This window comes from Girardinichthys multiradiatus, chromosome 20, assembly GCF_021462225.1.
Source record: "Girardinichthys multiradiatus isolate DD_20200921_A chromosome 20, DD_fGirMul_XY1, whole genome shotgun sequence".
NCBI classification, from domain to species: domain Eukaryota; kingdom Metazoa; phylum Chordata; class Actinopteri; order Cyprinodontiformes; family Goodeidae; genus Girardinichthys; species Girardinichthys multiradiatus.
This window is the reverse complement of record NC_061812.1, coordinates 50,829,875-50,853,413: the sequence shown is the minus strand read 5'-3', so window position 1 is coordinate 50,853,413 and position 23,539 is coordinate 50,829,875. Positions and strand designations below refer to the sequence as shown.

At 40.3% G+C, this 23,539-nt stretch overlaps 1 protein-coding gene across 1 annotated transcript in view; it reads left to right on the top strand.

Annotated features, from left to right (window-relative positions):
• epha8 (eph receptor A8) overlaps window positions 1-23,539 on the top strand; it is a 342,530-nt gene that overhangs the window by 138,307 nt on the left and 180,684 nt on the right. The window contains exon 3 of the mRNA XM_047347467.1: window positions 19,905-19,958. Within this exon, the coding sequence (XP_047203423.1) occupies window positions 19,905-19,958 (54 nt within the window). The remainder of the gene's footprint in view (window positions 1-19,904; window positions 19,959-23,539) is intronic.

Sequence of the window (23,539 nt, the reverse complement as noted above, 5' to 3'; positions counted from 1 at the left end):
CTAAGGAAGACTGAGAAACCGGAAATACATAAAAAGAAATCATCTCCCTATGATTTCCGGAGAGAACTAGTTCAATAGGTATGGTCTTGTGAGTAATTCTCTGCAACCTCCGTCCATCTAAGGCAGAAACTAATCGTGGCGCATCCAGAAGCTCAATCTCAATCTGGGCCAGTTCTACCAACTTGCTATCGATAAAATTCTGCTCACAGCCGGAATCAACGAGTGCTAAAAGATTCCTAGTCTGCTGACTACCAATCAAGGTGATTGGTAGCGAGAGACGCTAGTCTGGTCCGTCTCAGAGGAGAAAGTCAGCTTGAATTCAAGAATGAAATCATCAAAAGAGCAATCAAACTGATTACAGTCAGAAAAACGAGCCTCCGCCCAACGTAAGGCCCTTCCAGTTAGTAATCCAAGTATATAAGAAATCCTAGCATCATCATGGGGAAAACTATCAGGAGAACGGTTAAGGACGAGAGTACATTGCAACAAAAACCCCTTACAGTGATCAATGTCACCAGAAAACCTCTCCGGAATAGGGGAAGCGCGAGAGTGTGAAAGACGTTGAGAAGTAGAAGCTGCTACAGTGCCCTCAGAGGACTCGGAGGTCTGAAGATTTAAAGAATGCTGGAGTAAAGAGACAATATGATCTAGTTGCTGATTATTATGTTGGATCTGTTCAGAAAGTGAATGGAGAGCTGAATCGTGTGAGTGAATCTGGTGAGAATATTCAGACCCAGTTCTACTGAGACTTTCTGCTGGGTCTGTTGAGCCTGAGTGTTCTGACATCATTTTTGACACTGATCTGACCCACATACAGAAAGAACACAAGCAGAGATAATCTCACGGTGAAAAGAAGTTTATTATTTCCTAAATCCTACAAGGAAGTGACAGGAGTCTGGTCTCTCCAACTGTGCAGGGAAAAGAGCAGGTAAGAAACAAAGACGGCAATATATATATATATCTATATATATATCTATATATATAGATATATATATATATAAATCAAAAATAAAGATAAATGCTCTTACTAGAGAGAGAACGGAATCCGCCAGGGGAGACGGAGTTAAGAAACTAACGTAGAGTTCACAGCACTCGTACTCTCCGTGGGAAGTGAGCGGAGGGTGAAGCTGGAGTTACGTTGGAGGAAGAACAGGTCTGCAGGAGGAGTACCCTTGTCGTAGTGTAGCATAGGTCCAGTGGAAGATGAAGAATGCTCGGTCCTGGAGTGTATGCAGAATCCAGACAGGTAATTCAAAAGGCTCCAAGCGCTAGAGGAACGATGATAGGATCATCGCCCACACAGGTTACAGTTTCCTAAGGCGAAAACACAAGTCAGAACAGACCGAAAACAGAACTGATCAAAACCAGAAAGCTGGCTTGAGCTGGTTACCACATAGGCTCAACACTCAGGCAACGAGTAGCAGGCAGCCACGGCTTAAGTAGCGTACACAGCAATCAGAAGATGGAAAACACCTGTCCGCGTTCCTCCTGTAGCTTCGACACCCTCTGCTGGACAAATAAGGTTAGCAGAAAGCAAAAAAACAGACAGGCTCCCAGATCCCGACAATTGTAACTGGTTCATATTTTATTCTTAGTCAGTTCTTGTAATACTTCTGGAATTCAAAGGTTTTGAGTTGTTCAAAATCTTGGTGCGGAATCCAAAATATCTCAGTTAATTCTTAACAAATTCCTAGTGTATTATTATGTATAGTATGCTATTCCTAAATGATTTGTAGGCATTCCTATGTGTTCTTAATTCAATCAGGGTTTTAATCGGCACCTCACACCCATTTAATTGATGCTCCAGCAGTTGTATTTCAATTTGTGTTTTCTGCAGCTGCATTTTTAGATATTCCTGTTAGATTACACATCTTTCTATGTTTTTTTTGTAAGCACACATTGTACAGTTGATTCACAGAAAGCTTTAGAGACAGAAAAATATCTTAATTTCAGTTGCATGTCTACTCTTTTTCATATTACGTCACAAGTCAAGGTTTATCTTCTTACTGAGGCGGGTTGTGCTCCAGAGGTACAGTAGATGGACCCTCTTCACCTGAATAGGAAATAGATAGAGGGTTAAAATTCACATTTACCCCTGGCAAGTGAACCACTTAATTTGCATGTTTTTTGTGTTTTTTCCAACACTGTTAGGTCTTCACTTATATAACTTCACCTTTTACTTCACCTTACAAATTAGAAATAATTAATATAAAAGTGACAATAGTCACAAATTGTATGCCTACAAGAGAATCAGTGTCAACTACTGTTTAAGATGGATGGGTTGGTGTTGTGGAGCAATGCTGGGAAAAGGATTAATGTACACATTAGTTATTTCAATGAATAACCTCTGACATTATTGTTTGTGTCCAGAAGGATGTTTGAGTCAGATAACGTCCATCCAGAGATGCCCTCAGCAATAGGTCACTTTTAAGTGGACCATATTAAATATTGGCAGTATGAAGTCGTCTGCTACACATTTTTGCTAAATCACAACATTAATTGCGTATGTTGAATAAAGCCAATGAATAATGTATAATTCAGTTGGTAAAGGTTAAAGATAACAATAGCTTATAACTGGACCTGACCTGATTTGACTATAATTTTCTCTTTCATCCTGATTTGCTGCCACCTCTTTTTGTGCCTACTGGGTTGCACCGAGACACAAATTCAATGCAGACACAAACACACACGGTGAGAAATACGCTCTTTGAGGATTCTTATTTCCTCCCATTGACATGGACTTCTTATATGCTCGTGCTTAACTCAGTGTTAACTATTCTCAGAGTAGAATGATCAAAGTGTTACCACCTATTGTGTAATCAACAACCCTGGCTGTGAGAGTTGAGTAGGTTTACCCAGAGTATCTTTCTACTCAGAGCATGTTAACCCTTCTTTGTGAAAAACACCCACTGTGTGTCCTTTAGGCTGTCAGTTGTTATTCATCCAACAGGCATCAGTGTGAAAGGAACACTGGTGACTGTAGTGTTCAGTGAACATATGTGTTCAGTGTGATATGACTGATTTCATATTGGTGAAAGTGATGTTTGAAGAAGCATACGATAAAGTCCTGAGGCAAACATTATTTCTGTGTTGTATTTTAACAAGACAAACCTTGATCTTCGTGTTGCAAAGCTCTGGTTGTAATTTCTTAAAGGAACTGGTTGGATCAAACATGGTTCTATTTCCAGTATATCAAAACAATTCTAATCAGTTCAGCTTTAATCAAATCACTTGAAAAGGCTTGTTCTTTAAAAAGATTCAATTTAATTTCTCTGAGATTCCTTTGCATTTTCCTCACCTCAGTTTTTATTCTTTTATTTTTGTTGATTTGTTCTATTGTGTGGTTCCAGTTTTAACCCAAATCCAGCACTCTTAAAAGGGTAAAAACCCTTACATTCACTGTAATATTTTCATCTTTACTGCTCACGTGCAGACACTTTGTCCTGTAAAAAAAATCCTCTTTGAATAGATAGTAATTACACCATCTCATCCAGTGATTCCAGGCCAGTGCAATTAACACTTCCATTCCAGAAAGGTTATCGCTGTCAAAGAGCCCAGACAAACATGCCTTTTCACACACACATACACACACACACACACACACACACACACACACACACACACTCTTGTTTAGCTATATGTAGTGAGGACCATGTGTTGACTCCCATTGACTTCCATTGATTTTCAGTCATTTTCAACCCTTTCTATGTCCTAACCCTGACAATAGCCCTAAACTTAACCATTACCAGTGCTTACCTAACCCTAACATTAACCTAAAGTCAATTCACACCTTAGTCCTAAACCTAACTGTTAGCAAAATAGGTCGTGAGGACCAGCAAAATGTCCTCACTTTGGTACAAACGGTCCCCAATTTGATGGTGAAATTGGGAAAATGGTTCTCACTGTAATGCCAAAACAGGAACACACACACACACACACACACATCCGTGTTTTACTATCTTTATGAGGACTTTTTGGTTACTTCCATTGACTTCCATTCATTTTCCTTGATTTTTAGTGCCTAACCCTGACCCTAACAATAACTCAATTCATACCCTAGTCCTAAACCTAACCCCTGTCCCAAGAACGAAATTTGAAAGAGTGAGGACCAGGAAAATGTCCTCACTTTGTTAAAATGTCCTCACTTTGCGATAAAAATACAAAAAATGGTTCTCACTCAGCAACAAGTACAAGAACACACACACACACACACACACACACGCACGCACGCACGCAAAGTTATTAAGTCTTTTCTGGTTATGTAGCAGATAATATAAAAGCCAGAAAGGTGTTGGGCAGGTCCTGATATTTCCACGGAGTTAATATGCAGGCATGTTACATTACATAAAGTGCAGCATCAGGCCTGGAAATGCCATTTACAAACTTACTTTCACATACACATGCACACATACATTACTCCCACAACCATTTCACCACACCTTTACTTACTCTTCCTTCATCATTCTGTCTGCATTCTTTTCCTGTTCTCCCTCTGCATAAAAGCTCTGATGAAGCTCCCGTCACATACAGTAATCTGAAATTAGATCTTTTAAAGACACCGTTCATCAGCTTTGTTTCTCTTTGATGCTTTTCCTCCTAAAAAAATCTGTCTGTTCCTTCTGCATGATTAGAGTAAGACAAGGGCAAAAGAAAATACAGCGAGGGGGTTAGAAGAAAGCATAGACACATTGCAGTGCAATGTCACGAGCTCCAGCTCAAGCCCGCCGTCTCCTTCTGATATGCAAGAGAGCCTTAGTGCTGTATTAAGGCAGAACATGAAACTTATAGAAAATTGGAGATGTGAATGTTAAGCCTTAAAGTTTTGTTTTCCTGTTACATTAGTACACTAAGGAATATTAAGAAATCAATGATTTAGTGCAGAGACATAATGTAACGAGGCAGACTGTGAGAGCGCAAAGGTTGTTTGTGCCGTTTGCTTTTAGTACAGGTATATTTTCAAGTTTTTACTTCAATATTTTTTTGTTTTCAGAATAAGTATGCCCTAAACTCTAGAGGTACTGCTTATTATATAACATCCTAAGCACGGGGCGTGAGCTCCTATCCACCTCCTGCCCAGGCACCTTGGTTGGAGGGATAAAGCATTTGTGGGTAATTGGAAAATAGCATATAAAATACCCTCTCAGCTCATGTTTAAATTGGAACGTTTTCAATGTTATACAATGATAGGAACAATAATTAGTAAGTCACAGTTGATTTAGTCTTAAATAACTATGCCTAGCTAGTTTTTAATCCCCCTTGGACAGGACTAACAGTGAGTTAGACTAAAAGAGATTAAATGTATGAGGCAAGAGAACATGTTCCACACAAAGACAAAAATAACCAAAAGGTGTCAGAATGTCTCAAAATGATAATAAATAATGAAATTAACTGCAAAGTTAAATCAGGGTATGAGCTGTGGTCTACACAAAACACTCTGAAATGAGTCAAAGCAGCTGATTACAGGTAATAGAATTACCTCCAGGGGACAAACCAGGTTACAAACTATGGTCTCTACAAAACACACTGGAATAAGTCAGTGTCTGAATACTGGTTTGCAAAAAACATTTGGTCAAGGCCAAATGTAAAATTAAATCAAACTGCAAGCCATTAACTACACAAAACAGCCATAAAGCACCTACAAATATTCTTATGCAGCAGAATTGATTTTCACTAACAAAAGAGAGAAAGTATATGAGTTATTAACAACTTTAGGCAAATGTCTAAACTCATAAACTCCACAAATCTCACAATTTGTGTCATTATCATAAATGAGCAGCGATATCTGATGTTAGAACACTGGGCATCAAGAGGTTGTGCAACAACATTGCTTTGTCTATTAGCAAGTATTAATAATTATATTTAATAAATATTGACAAAGTCATTATAGAGCAATAGGTTGACAAGTGAATTAATGCACTGGCGCTCTTGAACAGTAAGCACTGCACACATACACAGAATAAACACAAACAACTTATTTCGTATATATGAAAATGTATTGAGACAATAGTTCAACCTTACAGTCAAAATATGTGAGCCGCTAAAATCTCCAAAGATAGCAAGTTTCCACTAACTACCAAACAATAAAAAGAGTGTAATAAACTAATGATAAATTGAACAGTTCCGTTAATTTCTCTGTATTTGTTATTGCTAGCAAGGTGTTTCTATATTAGTTCTTTCATTTATGTTCAGTTTATTTTATTTTTGTGTTCTGTTTTTTGTGCATTTGAATTAATTTCTGTCAGTGTTAGTCCTTTCCCCTTGGTTAGAAGTCTCCTAGTTTTCTGTTAATTAGTCTCCCTTCCTCAGTTTCCCTGCTTTTCCTTCTGGCACAGCTGCTGCACATAATCCCCTGATGAACTTGCCTGCCTTCACTATCAATCTCCACTCTTCTCTCAGTGCGTAAGCTCTCTGGTTCTCCTTGTTCATGGCTTCATCCTTCATTAGACTGCTTGTTTCCTCGTTATGTTGCCCATTTTCAGCAGGCGTTCCATGTCCTGTTCCCCTTTTGCTCTCTTGTAACTTTTCTATTTTCATTATTAATAAACCTTTACCATTTTCATTCCATGTTTCTGGCTGCATGTGGGTCCTACCCCAAATCTGCACAGCATTACTGAAGGATCCAGCCAAACAAACAAGTGTTGAGAAGATCACTCTGTTTGAGTATTGTTAGTGGAAGTCAGAGAAAAGTAAGCACCAGTTATACAACACCATGGGATTACGATGGTCTTTCAGGGGCTCGACGTTTACAATCGCCCGAGGCAATACTGCTCCTCAACGCAGACCACCAGCCCGGCACCAAGGACGCTGACATCTCCATCCCACCTTGTAGTTCAATACTTCTTCCCTGCATAATTTCATTTTAATTCACATAGTTTATCATCAGCCCATGAATTGTGCAATGACTACTATAGACAGGCGCAAGACTTCCCACCACCCTGCAAGGACAATAAGGTGTTGATGGATGGATGGATGGATGGATGGGACTGTTGTATAGTTAATGGAGATCAGATAAACTTTATTTTATCCTGTTCTTTTTTTCAGACAAGCACACATTCTTTCCATAGACTTAAAATTTTATTTAAAAAAATATTAGACATCTTTTTTTCTTAGGTTTTATGTATTGATTTCTTTGCAGTTCCTAGAACTGTATGCAGCATGTGGGATCTATTCATTTTCATATAAACATTTGTCACTTTACCAAGAAGGCAAAGTATGGCTTATAAAGAAGACATTAAGTTTCCGAATATTGGGGAGAGGCATCGGATCTTTATTTTCTTGTTTATTCTCAGCATCAAGAACACTCTCTTTTTTCTTTTTTTAATATTTAGCCAAGTTTATTAAATCAGACTAATGCAGATTTAGGTACACACAGGTTCAGTTCAATTCAGTTTATTTTTATAGCACCGGGACTCGTCGGAGAGCGCCTGGTGGCCGGGTTGCTCCTCACGGGACCCGGCCGGGCCAAGCCCGAACAAGAGACGCAAGACCATCCCCCAGTAGGCCCACCACCTGCAGGGGGAACCGTGAGGGACCAGTGCAAAGAGGATTGGGCGGCGGACGAAGGTGGAGACCTCGGCGGCCCGATCCCCAGATGCTTAGGCTGGCTCTAGGGACGTGGAATGTCACCTTGCTGGGGGGGAAGGAGCCTAAGCTGGTGCGGGAGGTCGAAAGATATCGACTAGAAATAGTCGGGCTCACCTCCACGCACAGCGTGGGCTCTGGAACCCATCTCCTCAAGAGGGGCTGGACTCTCTTCTATTCTGGAGTGGCCCGTGGGGAGAGGCGGCAGGCTGGGGTGGGTTTGCTTGTTGCCCCCCAGCTCAGCCGTCTCGTGTTGGGGTTTACCCCAGTGGATGAGAGGGTCGCAACCCTGGGTTGGGGAGAGGTCTCTGCTGACTATCATTTCTGGATAGTCCAGGGGACGGCTCAGGACACGCTGAAGGGACTATGTCTCTCGGCTGGCCTGGGAACGCCTTGGGCTCCCCCCCGGAGGAGCTGCAAGAGGTGTCTGGAGAGAGGGATGTCTGGGCGTCTCTGCTGAGTCTGCTGCCCCCGTGACCCGGTCCCGGATAAAGCGGAAGACGACGAGTACGAGTATATAGCACCTATTCACAACACATGTCATCTCAAGGCACTTTACAAAGTCAATTCAATCGAATCATACAGATTTCAAGCCAATATAATCATAACTATAAAACAGTGCAGTCAGATTCCGTTTATTATTCAAATTGGTAAAAAAAGTTTTTTGTCTAAGGAAACCCAGAAGATTGCATCCAGTCAGTGACTTGCAGCATTCACTCCTCCTGGATGAGCATGTAGAGACAGTGGACAGTTGCTTACTTTGCAACATTCCAAAATGTTGGAATGTTTTAAAATTAATATGTTGTGTTGTAGAAAACATTTTCCATTTTATGAAGAAAGGTTTTGTCAATAAAACTTTTTTAAAGTCTAAATCTGCATCAAGCACCTGTACCATTCTTAAATTGCGATCAGTGGCTGCAGAAAACCAGTACAGAAGCCGGATTCTTGGGAATGAGTTTCAGATTTCATTTCTAAACACTGAACTTTACAGTTAGTTCTTTGTTTTCTCCCATTACTTTCTGATGACTAACTATTGAACCATTTGTATAAACACATACATGTACATCTCAACAAATGTAAATATAATGAAAAAGCTCAATATTTTTGTTACTGTCACTGAGTGAACATTTCAAGCCTTTTTTTTTGTAATTTTGATGATCATAGCTTAGATAGATAATAAAAACACAAAATATAGTGTCTCAGAAAATTTGAACATTAAATAAGATCAATTAAACAACCATATTTTAAACAGCAGTGCCAGTTTTCTGAAAAGTATGTTCATTTCTAAGCACTCATTACTTGGTTGGGCCTCCTTTTGCATGAATTACTGCATCGATGCGGTGTGATATGGAGTGTATCTCCTGCTGAGGTGTAATGGAAGCCCAGGTTGCTTTGATAGTGGCCTTCCAGTCATCTGCTTTGTCTCTCATTTCCCACTTGATTCTCTGTGGTGTTCAGTTCAGTTGAGTTTGCTTTTCCTGGCCAATCAAGCACATTACCAGCATGGTCATTGAACCAGGTTCTGGTATCTTTGGCAGTGTGGGCAGGTTCCAAATTCTGCTGGAAAATAAAATCAGCATCCCCATAAAGCTCGTCAGCAGAAGGAAGCAAGGAGTGTTCTAAAACGTCCTGGTAGATGGGTGCATTGACTGTGGACTTCAGGAGACACAGTGGACCAACATCAGCACATGACATATAACCCAAAATCATCACTGACTGTGGAAACAGCACAGTGGACTTCAAGCAATGTGAATTCTGTGCCTCTCCACTGTTCCTCCAGACTATGGAACCTTGATTTCCAAATGTAATGCAAGCTTTACTTTTATCTGAAAGGGGAGCTATGGAGCACTGAGCAACATTCTTGTTCCTTTTCTCCATAGCCCATGTAAGATCCTTGTGGCCCATGTGCAGGATTCATCTGTGTAGTGGCTCTTGATGCGCTGATACCAGTCTCAGTCTACTCCTTGTGAAGCTCCCCCAAATTATTGAAACAATCATCTCAAGGCTGCAGTTATCCGTGTTGCTGTTGCTGGTAACCATGCATTGAAAATGCTTGGATACAGAACTCTGTGAGCTACCACCTTCTCTAGCAATGACCTTTTGTGGATTACCCTCCTTGGTAATTAACTGATTAGGGTGTAACAGAATGAGTTTGCAATGTTTAACATTTCACAATATTCTAGTTTTCTGAGAAACTAAATTTTGAGTTTTCATTCTCTTTAATCCATAATTGTCATTACAGTGTAAGGATTATGATTATTGATTAATTAATATTTATCAAAAATTATAATAAAAAAAATCATAATTCAGGAGAATTATTTCTTAACCAAAAATCCTTACAAATATAAATGAGATATGTCCTCTGGCGTTGTGGTTATGGGCTCAAAGATCTTAAAAATTACAATTACTGTAGTTATTCATAACTAATGATTGATCAATTAACCAAAACCACTAAATGTCACTGTTTATTCAACCATTTCACCGAAGGTGGGGGAACTTCGACCTTGTCTTGACAGATAAATCACTCTTGCACAAAACACAAACGCTCCTCTTAATGATATATATATGAAGATTTATTGAAGCAATATAATTCTGATATACTATTATTCTCGTCCAAAAACCTTCACCTAATTAACAATCACTATTCTACACAAAAGGGATAAAAATAACTACCTAACAATAATAAAAATATATGCACATTGGGTGTCTAAGATCAAACCAGCAGTTTTATGTGCAATTTGGGTTAACTTGGAAGAGGAAGGCATCCTGGCATGCTGATGTCTCAATTGCAGCGATCAGCTGCTAAAACGGTGGGGCCACGCCCCTTTAGCCACCAGCAGCTGATTGCCCCAAATCTCGAACAAAGACTCATAAAACCCTGAGGCGGTAACTCAGTGGAAAACTCCTGTAATAAAACTGGAACAAAGGAATGGTCAGATGAGGCCCAGACCGCAGTTGCTTTAAATGAAAACTCTAAAAGTCCAACTTCTTGTCATTATGCTCGAGATAGTTCTGACCCACATGCAGATGAAACACTTAGAAGTAGTAACAGGATTATGAATAAGATTTATTTTCTCAAACAAAGGTAAATGGGAAATGTGCAGGAACTGGTAAATCGCCAACTGTAGATAGAAAGAAAAAAAGCAGGTAAATAGAAGTGCTATAGTTAACATGAATAAATAAATCAAAACACTACACTAAACGTGATAAATGGGTTATGAGATTAAGCTTACTATGTTGGCATAATCTAAATACCAGGGGGAGTTGAGGGATGATGAGGAGTTCAGTATGGAGGTACTTGCGTTGGAGGGTGAACAGGCTACGCTTATGCCAAGGTTCAGATGACGGTGAAACAGGAAGCTGCCAGCTGGTTGTTGTTCAGACAAAGTAAAACAGGAATCTTGGATCTTAATCCACAAAAATAGGATACCTTTTTCCAGAAGTCGAAAATCCAAAACAGCAAAACAATGCTGAGAGCGAAGTCAGGCATCAACAAGAGTTATCCGAAGTTTCAGGTAAAACAACCTGCAAAGGAGCACAAACAATGGTTACTAAGAGCATAGCATAAAGCAAAGAATAGCTGTCGCTTGAGCTTGTACCACTGAAAGCAAACACTCTGGTGCTGAAGTGCTGGCAGCCTCCTGCTTAAGTACACCTCCAAGCAATCAGCAGATCAGTCGCACCTGTCACCCAGCACACCTGAGAACTCCAGCACCATCTGAGAAGTGAACATAGTAACAAAAGATAAAGCACACACACACAAAACTCCAGATCCTGACACTTCTAACTCCTGGCTGATTTGGGATCAGCCGAACAAAACATGAACACGCACGATTCAGCAGCGCTTGCACAGCAAATCAAACACAGCTCAGCATAAAATATTTCAATCAGTATTGCATGCAAGAAGTTGATACTTCGGATTAACTACTGGTGATTCTAAATCACCATAACTATACCTCATCCTGACCAGACATCTAAATGCACCTATCCAATTTAATATAAAAGAAGAAAGAAAATTACTTTGATGTTGATTTCTTCTCTCCTCCGGTTGAGGATGGGTCAGGTCTGAAGAAAACGAGGGGAGGGGGATCACGCGTCCGTGATCAACTCAAAAGAAAAACTGTAAACTTCTCATCCGTCCAGGACAGGAAAATATGAAGAACCGTTAAGTCGACTAAATAAACAAGGAGAAAGTCATCTCCTTGGAAATAAAACCTCTGTGGGTTTTCACCTGCGCAGGGTGTTGACGTGGTCTTCGATCGGTATATGAATCTTCTGACCTTGTATCAGACAGATTTCCAGCTTTGAAGTTCTTCCGGGATTGGTTGTGTGGAGAGAAAGTGTGGCTGCAAGCTTTTGCCTCCGTTGCGTCGTCCCGTGAGACACGCTGGAAATGGCAATGAAAGTTTATTTTCCACGGGTTTTATAATCCTGGGTGACATCAGAGCTGCGATGTCTGTTGAGCTGCGTATGTTCAACTGTGCGACCAAAATTGATGACTCCAACAACAGGAAATTAATACTTGAAATATTTTATTCTGTGTGTGATAAATTTAATTAATTCTAAATGAATAACAAAAAAATATTGAACTTTTTCATGAATTTTGATTTTTTTTAACTGTACCTGTATGTATTAGTCATGAATGCAGAATTCCAAAATTTGTGAGGTTTCTGTAGTCTAACATTTCACAACAGATCAGATTAACACTTAATGCAGAGATAAGATAAAGATAATAGGATGAGATTTCTTCTACTTTGAGAGGAAGATGTGTTGTTACTTTCTCTCCACAAATCTAAAGGAGATTTATTTGCATCTGAAAAGGTTCAAAAACAAATAAGAGTCTGAGGGTTTTGTTATGTCTTTTTGTAGGCAATAGCCTCAAACCTCATATATATGCTATCACGTCCTGAAAAAGAGAACATTGTGTAACTTTCCTTTCTTAATTTAATTTTGTTATCTTACATTATTACAGTAATATTATAGTCATAGATTTAAATCAACCTTTTGATGGCACAGATGAATATGGATGGTCCAATATTTATGTTTTGTCCCTGATACCGATCCAAGTTATTTTAAAATAGACATATTGTTCATACTGAGTTCCAGTCTGATACTTGAATAAAATTAACACAATCACTGCCACTAAGTAGCATTGCAGGATTAGTGTGGTAATTCTGTCTCACTGTTTGATATATTTACCCATATTTTCTCCCAAGATAAGTTTCTGTGGGACATTCTTATGTGTCTAAAGATATATATGTCTCAACACAGTCAGTCAGTCATTTTCTACCATAGTGGGTCACAGGGGAGCTGGTGCCTATCTCCAGCAGTCTATGGGCAAGAGGCAGGGTACACCCTGGACATGTCGCCAGTCCATTGCAGGGCAACACACAAACAACCATGCACACACTCATTCATACACCTAAGGGCAATTTAGAGTGACCAATTAACCTAACAAGCATGTCTTTGGGAGGAAGCCGGAGTACCCGGTGAGAACCCACGCATGCACGGGGAGAACATGCAAACTCCATGCAGAAAGACCCCTGGTCGGGAATCAAACCCAGGACCTTCTTGCTACAAGGCAACAGTGCTACCAACTGTGCCACCGTGCAGCCTGTCTCAACACATTCTGTACATATTTAACTATATTTCCTACATATTTTTAATTTCTATACTCATAGTTCTAAATGCTTAAATGGAAGAAAACTGGACTTCTCTTGTTTCTTAAAGACATTTCACATTGTTGGATGTACATGGTTGGAAGTAACAGGCTTATAAAAAGACCATTAACTTTATTAATTGGGCAATTAGGAACGTGAGTCACTGGCTCTACCCTCTATTCAGCTCTGTGTATGAGTTGTTGTTGCTTGAACATGTCCCTAACGATGACATGTGTGTTGTTTTGGTCATATGTCCCAAGGTGTGAATTGTGGTAAATTGATTTGGTCTTTCATGAGTGATGATATTGCCATCCTTTGCTGGAGTGCAAGGTTAGACGGAGGAGGTTTAGTATTGAGAAAGGTTGCAGTAACTTTCATCCTAAGTTCCTTTGCCTTTGCAATGGTGTTGTGTATAATATCAGACTCAGCGGCAGTTATTAGGTCCACCAATGGTATTTCTTGGTCAGAGTTGGCAATATTAAGCACCTTGGCTAAAACTGCTTCCCCAGGCTGTGTCAGCTTCCTATTAGACATATTGCTAAACCACTGGTCCAGTTCAGCTAAGTTTCATCTTTCAACTCACTTGACAATCTCAAAATCTATAATAATCTGCCATTTCTTGACCGGATTATCCTACACTAAGGACTGACCTCCTCCCCAGGGAGAAACGTTTGATTATTTGGTGAAAAAATATGGACCATAAAGCACCGAGTACAAATGGGTTAAAGATGTACATTTTTCTTATTCATGTAGTCTTATGATTTTACATAAAAAGTTAAAGTCATTAATTTCAGTCTGTAGTCCTGCTTTCCTTTCCTTTCCTTTGTCATCCCACTGCAATGTACTTTTTAAAATTTTTTTCATAATGTAAAGCACTTTTAATTGTTTTGTTGCTGAAATAGGCTATACATCTAAACTTGCCTCTCCTACAATAAATATAGATTTTTCACAACAAAGTTTGTGAACTTTGATTTTGTTTGTAAAAATCAAAAGTAGCACTTTCAGTGATATGGTTGGCAATTTAACCATACCTAGAATAAGCAGTTCAGTTTAAAAGGCTGACATAAAACTGTCCAAAACACTGTGAAATCTTGATTTTTTTATTTTTTCATGAGTGGCTTCTAATTTAGAAAAAGCAATGCAAAAACGTTAAAATCAAGGTATAATTTGGTAAATCAAATTTAAAGGATGCAATTTAAATATAAGTAATGTAAAAATCACATTATTTTTAGACATTCCAAATTTTGTCTGTTTAAAAATAAAATGAATAATGAATAATTTCTTTTTTACATACTCATGCAGACCAGAAAAATGATTTGAGGCCTTTGACTATCCTGTTGCCTATAGGATGTGGGCTCCACAGATCACAGTGGCCAAGTGTTGGAAACAGTGAGCACTTAAGGGGAGCCATACTCACCATGATGATAATGGTTGTCCAAGAAGTTCTTGAGCGCTTTTTTATTTGAATAAAAGAGAAATAAAAAGCATGCAAAACCCCAAAAATTTGTTCATATTTGTGAACACCTGGAATAGATAACACAAGAAAAGATTTGAATTTTTGTTCAGTTTTTGCTTATCTGAAACTATGATTGATTTTTTTATGGCTGAAGGGTGGATGAGGGTGGTCAGGAAGGTCCAGGATGAGGGAGGGAACTGGAAATAGGTTTTCCTCAATAGCAGCGTGGCTGGAACAGTTTGAAAAAAACTGATCTAGATCTAAGCCTATGAAATTTAGAAGAGGATGTGTCGTGAGGCGACATCTTTGGACTCTGTGGTGGTTTTATGTTTTGACTTTAGTTTGGTTTTGTAGTCATGGTTGTTTGTTTATTTCCTGCCTCCTAGTGTTTGCTGTTCTCTCTCCTTTCGCTCCTGGTTCCTTTAGTGGTTTCTTTTCTATTACTTGTTATGGTTTTCTTATGATTATGACTATTATTATGTTTGTTGTTTTTCTAGCTCCTTTGTCTTCCTTTTAGTTTCAAATTTAGTTTCCCATTTAGTATATCTGTGTTTATTTGTGTTTTGGTATTTGTTCACCTGCACTCTTTGTTTACTAGTTTATTTTCTCTGTTCCTCCTCATCCTGCTTCCCTTTCTGTGGTTTAGGTTTTCTTTATTTACAGTCAGGGTACCTTTATGGGTTCTTTGTTAATTATTAGGTTTTGGTGTTTCTTCTATTCCCTTTAGTTTCTCAGTTTGCTTTAGTTAATTATTATTCCAGGTTCTTATGTTTCTTTTGGTTTATTATCTTTGTCCATAGTTTTGCTTTGATCTGTTTTCCCTGAGTTTTGTTATTTATAGTTTTGTCTTTGTAGTCACATTCCTTTGGTTATGTTACTGTCTAGCTTCCCTCATGTTTTCCCCTCTGGATTTATGTTATGGTTTAGCTCTTGTGTTTTGTTTTGTTTTGTTTCTAGCCTTGTCACCTTAGCAACTATTCACATTCCCTCAGTTCTCGACAGCCTGGTCCACACCTGAATTCCATCTCCCCTGATTTCCTATCTCTCATTCTCATTGGTCCATACTCCACTTACCTCTGTTCATAAGCTCTCTGTTCTTGTTTGTCCCTCACTGGTTCCTTCCATTTGAATCCCCGTTCATATCTCTGTTCACCTACCTTCGTCTACGTACTTTGCCTACTATGTTCCTGCAGCATCAACTTTGTAAGTTTTTGGATTTTCTGTATCTGCAGTGATTTTGCTACGTCTGGAAAACCTTTTTGAACTTATCTTTGAATAAAAGAAGAAGGCTCCTTTAAACATGTAGCTGCCGAGCTCTTGTCTGTGCTTTGGTCACTCTAAACCTCAGAAAGCGTCAGGATGCAGGTTAAGGGGCATTCAGAGCACTGCACACCGTTTTGTCCCATTTTGTGAAATAATTTTAATCATACCTACAAAATCCACATCGTGTTTTATAATGATCACTGTGAGGTAATTTAAACTGTACTTCTGAATATGAAAGTTGTTTTTAATGAGTCCCTCCGACTGTTGTAAAAATATGTAATACTGTACATACACCTTACAATCCAATGCATATACTTTTCTTCATCTTCCTCATCCCTCCTGTTCGCTAAATACAGTGCTGGAACTTTGTGATATATATACATTTCGCATTTAAACTTTAGTCAGAATAACTTCAGTCGTTCTCCTAGCAACCTGTCCATATGAGCACAATAGAGGTGTACATGCTGCTTCCAAGCTGGAAGCCCTACCACTGAGCTTACTGATCTCTGTGGAAGGAGCCTGGACACAGCATGTTTTGTTGTTTTTCATGTAGAGTGTGTTTTGTTGTTTTAGCTCCTGTGTGAGATCCTTTTTATTCCAGCCAGAGTAGTGAGAGGATGGAACATTCAGAGCATTCACGGTGTCTAAAGCATTACAATAAATCACTTGTAGTGCGTGCGTGGCCAGTCCTCCTTTAGATTCTAAGATGACCACACCATGCATGGCCTTTCACGTCGGACTACTGAGCTAACATGCTGTGAGTGATTTAGGTAGAACACAGTCACATCACCCTCAAGTGTTAAATTAATGCTACCTGAAGGAATATTTCTTAACTGCCATATGAAACGTGTTCTATTTTATTCTTAAAAATGCGTATAGATGACGTTTGTTTTCATTTGTTTTAGATCATTGTAAAAAACTATTTTTCTTTAGAACTGTGAACATTTCAGATAGCACACTTATGATTAGATACTTTTTTATGGTTATAGGATGTAGGCCTATGTATATTGTAAAACACAAAATTCTGGAAAAGACAAAAATCATGGAAAAATAAAGCGAGTTTGGATAAAATCTTTGAGTATTGTGGAGTGTTGTTGCACTTAAGTTTATTGATTTTGTATATTTATGTGGATAAGGGTGTTATTTAACACAATCAACTCTGTTTTACATCCATCTACATCTGTTTTGATAGACGCTTCTGCTAATACCTGTGCTCATTTTATTTCTTTTTTTCTTGAAAAACTGACATCTGTTAGACAGGCTTCTGTTTTTCCTACTAATGTAGTTTTATCTGCTTCTCCTGCTGGCTCTGCTGGATTCAAGCAGTTTGAATCAGTATCTCTTTCTTCACTCATTAAAATTGTGCACACATGAAAACTATAAATTGCCCTCTTGATTTTCTTCCAACGAAATTATTGAAAGACATTTTTAATACCATAGGTCCAACCATTTTGTCTTTCTTTAATTCCTGTTTAAATTCAGGAATTATGCCAGCTCAATTCAAACATGCTGTTGTGAGGCTTCTTAAGAAACCCCACCTTGAATTTATCTAATTTTAGGCCCATCTCCTACCTATCTTTCTTATCAAGGTTTTAGAAAAAAATGTTTTTCCAGCTACAACAATTTTTCAAAGAACATATTATTAAGAAGTTCCAACCTGGGTTTAGATCACGTCATAGCACAGAGTCTGCCCTTTTAAAGGTGCACAAAGACATTGCTATGTCTGTTGATGAAAGGTGTCCGGTTGTCGTAGTGCTGCTGGATCTCACAGCAGCCTTTGATACTTTTGTCTAAAATAAACCACTTCGTTGGTCCTGATGGCTCAGCTCTCAAGTAGTTTACATCTTATCTCACCGACAGAACTTTCTCTGTTATGATTAACGATTTGGCAACTATCGTGTGAGGTGCCAAAGGGCTTCATCCTTGGCCCCCTTCTTTTCTCCCTCTATATGCTGCCACTCAGAGCGATTATCACATGGCACCACCTGTCTTTCCATTATTACGCTGATGACATCGAGATCTATCTGTCCTCAAAACCAAGTGACAGTAACACACAACACTGCCTTCTTGAGTGCATTTCTACAGGTAAACAATTGTTGAGCCAAAATGTCTTGTTTTTAAATGAACAAATGACAGAGCACATTCTGTTTAGTAGTAATGCCACCACCGAGTAATAATTTCAGTAATACTGTTAAAAATCTGGGGATGATTTTTGATAAAGATTTTAAGATTAGTTAGTAAATTGATTGAGTAGTCAAGTTGAGCTTTTATCATCTATCCTTTTGGCTAAAGTTGGGCTATATTTAAACCACTCAGACCATGAGAGGACTATACACGCTTTTATCATCATAAATTAATAATAATGTGTGTAAAGACAAAGCTACCACATTAGTTTTTTCCTAATGAAAAATCCAAACAGTTGACAGACAGGAAACAAAAACTCTATTTTGTCTGTTGTGGTTCACTCACATTCTATGAGTTCTGGCCTGAACTGCACCTGTGATTTCACAATGAGAAACCTTCTTATCAAGTGTTTGGAAGATGAACATCCTTTAGCTAAAGCTTGTACTTTTTTTGCTGTTTGTTTCTGGGGGAAGAGTATGTGAATTTTTGGTATTGTTTAAAGCAGATCAAAGCTGGTTCAGCCATTTAAAAAATGCTCAAATAAATGATGTAAGAAAGAGAAAAAACTGGTTGTGAGCACAGTGATAGAAAGACAGAATAATGAGGGAGAGAGAGAGGTTATACACCCCACTAATTAGCTAGGGTCTTCACAAGTTCAAGGACAGTTTCAATTTAGCTGATAAAGATGAGAGGATGAGGGGGGAGGGAAGACTGAAATGCTTCCTGCACCTTCATTATCACTATGGTCTTTGGCTTGTAGTGCCTCAGAGGCTGTGAGAGTGTCTCGACCAAGCCCGTGGGGGGCAGGAGGTTTGGGGTTATTGAGAGTGGAGGGTTTGTCTGGAAAATCCCAAGCGTCTTATTCAGGGTGTGTTCAGCAAGAATCATCCCACAGCTCCCAGGAGTCTGGGCTTTCCTTTTCAATTATTTGACCTTACTCACAAGGCTGCTAAAACCCAAAAGGATCATCAGGAACAACCATAGAGGTTGTCCAGGTTGTCATTTTGAGTAAAGCTGATGATTGTTTATGAATTAAATACTACTTTCAAACATCTTTCAGAAAATTCAATATGTCTGAATATGCAACCATGTATTTAAGTAAATCTGAGTTAAAAACCTATGTCATGGTTTCACACTTGACCAGACAACAGGAGGCCCAAACAGACATTTCTTGTGGTCATGTCCGATGTAGTGTGACGTGTTAACACAATTAGGCAATGTAATTTGCACCCACCAGAAGCATCTAGTAAACAATATAAATTTAATCACACACATAAGGGGCATCTTATAGCATTAAGTGAATTTCAACAGTTATAAAATGCAGAACAAACAATTACATGTGTTCAGTCTCATGTGCCAAAGCACCAACCAGGAATTCAGCAGCAAAGTTTACAAAGCTTTTATTTCAGTCTTACAGTCAGGAAATACTGAGAACAAATACTGACAGTCATATTTTTGAACAATGCAAACAGTTCAAATAAATATAGTTTGGCGAATGTATATAACATGTGCACATTAGAAAAGCTACATACAAGTGATGAAGTTTAAAATAAACACTAATATTGAAAACTGAATCCAAACTTTGACCATCTCAGAAAAACAAATCTAGTTACATTATAAATGACAAACCTAGAAGGTGATAAGAGTTATCCCTGGTTTTATTTCAGGCTAATATTAATAACTACCCCATGATGCAGCCTGGGAGGAAAGGAGGGAATGTGGAGAAATATAAATCTCAGCTATATGATTTTCATCACGGGAATCTGAGAAACTGTGAGATTAACCAGAAATCATTTTCCTTTTTCTTCTTATCTATGCAGTGGGATGCCATTAATGAGATGGATGAGTATTTTACCCCCATTCACACATACCAGGTGAGTTCTGCACAATGTTCACAGTTTCTGTTTGGGGTCAATATATCAGGCAGATTTCTTCAGAACTTCAATAATAGATGTTGTTGTGATACAAGGACAACAGTTTTTTTAAAACTTTTATTAAGAAAGCATGAACCAGAAATATTAATAAATATATTTTTTGTGTTTGTTTGGTGGTTACTGTTAGTAACAATGTCTTAAACCTTATATATAACACAGTTGTGCACCTTTTTTGTACAACTGCACAATTTAGCAGAAAAAAAAAACAGCTCGGTGTAAGGGAACATAATCAGAAAATTCTTTAAAAAAACACAAAGACCAGAATCTTTAGATGAAAGTAACAAATTTAAGTAAAAAAATGACACTAATTAGGCTTACTTAGCTTAACAGTTTAATATTGACTTCTACAGTTCATAGTTCTAAAAGAAAGTTGCACAACAATTCCTGCAGAGAAACACTAAGGTGGTGACACATTTCCAGTCTTTTGTTCTTTTAAGAGCAAAGTAATATTTTAAAATTAGTAAACCCTCAACTATATAAACGTAAAGGTATGTTTCTCAAACTCTGACCATATAAAAGGTACCTCTATTGTTATTTTCAACTCAGTCATTCACAGCTGAGACATGATCAGGTAAAAAATCTGGTGAAAGGAAACAAGTCCAAATGGATCATGTAGACCCCAGCCAAGACCCTCCTCGCCGGGCTCCGGCGTGGGGGTCTTGGCTGGGAAGTGTGCAGTGTTGATTGAGATGTGGGTTCGCTTTGGTGGAGGGGCTGGCCAGCCTGCTTGGTGTGGCAAGGTGTGCCATGTGGGAGGGTGAGTGTCCGGCATCCTGGGGCACCTCCGGGGTTTGGGTGTGGGGTTGGTGGGGTGCCCGGTCCTCAGTGTGCTGTGGTGAACTTCCTCCAATGATTCCTTCAGTGGTTCTTGCCCCTGGTGCAGGGCTACGGTTGGCGGTCGGGTGGGTGGGGCGGTGGAGCATGTCTTGTGCCTGCACTGGGGCAGCTGGTGGGATGTGCTTCGTCTAGAGCGGTTGGCCTGCCTAGCCTGGTTACCTGGCTGGTGTATGTTTCCCTCTCACGAACTGATGGGCTGGGGCTGCTGGCGCTGGCCGAATGGTTGGGCGGGCTTAGCGGTGGGCTGCTCTGCTGGCTGTTGTGTCTGAGGGGGGGGTCAAGGTGGTGGGCTGGAGGGTGGCATGGGTGCTGTAGTGTGTGGGGGTTGTGGCCTATTCTTGGATGTGGGGTCGCCAGCATCTGGATTGGCTGAGCGGCAGTGGTAGAGCTGAGCTGCATAATTCTACCTGGGCTATCGTTGCAGTAGCAGTGATGTGGTGTGTCTGTGTGGTTGGGGGGGCGTGGTGGGGGACGCTGGCCCCAAGTACTTGCCGCTGGCCGGGGACCTCTTGCCGGGAGAGTTTGTGCCTTCTTGGTGTGGGGTCGGGGGTTCCGTTGTGGGCTTGGTGCTCGATGGTGTCTGCCCTATTGTGCCTGTGGGCAGAGGCTGGGGTAGCGTTGCGCAGGGCCCTTGCCTTGTCATTGTGGTAGGTGTGGGACGGGTTGGGGTGCTAGGAGCTGGGCTGTGTGTTGAGCTTGCACTGTGTGGGTGTTGCTTCGTCAGCTTTTCAGGGATGAAGCTCACCTGTGGGGGCGTGCCTATGTGCTGTGGGGAAGGGATTCATGACATTTGGGTTCGGGGGCATGTCTGTGTCCTGGTTGGGGGGCCTTGTGGGGAAATTCATGTTGGGGTTCATTGGGGGTGGGGGGCTCATGGGATTGGAGGGTTGGGATCGGAATTCATTGGGGGTTGGGACTATTTTACTCTGTGGCGGCTCTGGTTGGCAGGCTAGTTTGGACCATGTGGACCCCTCTTTTTTACATGGCCCCCTCTCCAGATGAGGATAGGGCTCATTGGGGATTGGGTCGGGGCAGGGACCAGGTTCCTGGACCAGGTTCAGGTGCTGTGGTGGTCTGCCTGTCTCCACCCTTGGAGGGAAGGGGACCACTTCCTGGGTCCAGGGGCTGGTTGTGCCTATGAGGTATCAGCACCTGGACCTGAGAGTATGTATGGGGAGTGTGAATGAATGTACAACATCTATTGTTGTTTGCCTTTATGTTGGATGCGGGGGTGTGAGTGTTTTTATGTGTACGCATGAGGGTGGGAATGTGTGATTGTGTGACTGTGTGTGCCTGTTTTTTGTGTTAGGTTGGGTCTTGGGCTGCTCCCTCTCCTCGATCAGTTTAGGCCCCCCATCAAATGTGGGGCCTATTTCCTCCCCACCACACTACATGCCGGTGGTTGGTGTCTCTGCCCGCTGGGGTACTTATGGTACTCGGTATCCTGGGCTGGGTGCTTTTGTGTGTAGTGGCTCACTCCCGGTGGCTCCTTGCTGGGGCCTAGACCCCTGGGCTCTGTTGGGCCTCTGCTTGGGGAGTGATATGTCCATGGATGGATCTACTGGATCTGGATTCGTTTCTTTTTATAAATATCAAGCAGAGCTTTAAAGCGTTAGCTGTAATGCTCCACTAGTGAAAGTAAATCTGTTGGGCTTTGTCTTGACACTCTGCCAGACAACATGGTAAAAAACAAATAAAAAAACAAACATACATAATACCATAGATCATCTAAAAACAGAATAAAATCAGAATCAGAATCAGCTTTATTGCCAAGTTCGTACATAAAAACAAGGAATTTGACTCCGGTACACTTTGCTCTTTTGTTCTGTTTTTGCATTACAGAATATACAAATTTACAATTTACAATATACAATATACAATGTACAATGCAATATTCTGCATTACAGAATATACAAATTTACAATTTACAATGTACAATATACACATATCTAATAGAAAAGGTGCATGTGCAACATCTGTATGCTGTTGTTTTGTACTCTATTGAATGTTCGTCAGAGAAACAGCGTGGGGGAAGAAACTGTCTCTGTGGCGGCTGGTTTTAGTAAACAGTGCTCTGTAGCGACGGCCTGAAGGTAAAACTCTAAACAGTTTATGTGCAGGGTGTGTGGGGTCTGCAGAGATTTTGGCAGCTCTTTTCTTGACCCTAGACCTGTATACGTCCTGGATGGAGGGAAGGTCAGCTCTGATTATTCTCTCTGCAGTCCTGATTATTCGTTGCACTCTGGACCTGTCCTGTTTTTTGGATGAGCCAAACCACACTGAGATGGATGAAGACAGGTCAGACTGAATGATGGCAGTGGAGAAGATGACCAACAGCTCCTGTGGAAGGTTGAACTTCTTGAGTTGCCTCAGGAAGTACAGTCTCTGCTGGGCCTTCTTTCGAACAGTGTCTATGTGTGAAGACCATCTCAGGTCCTCAGAGATGGTGGTCCTAAGAACCTGAAGTGGTCCACGGCCGATACAGTGTTGTTGAGGGGGGTGTATGGGGGTGGTGTTCTCCGAAAGTCCTCCACCGTTTCCACAGTCTTGAGTGGGTTCAGTTCAAGGTAGTTCTGACCGCACCAGTGTACCAGCCGATCCACCTGCTGTCTGTATGCAGACTCATCACCGTCCTGGATCAGTCCAATGACAGTGGTGTCGTCTGCAAACTTAAGGAGTTTCAC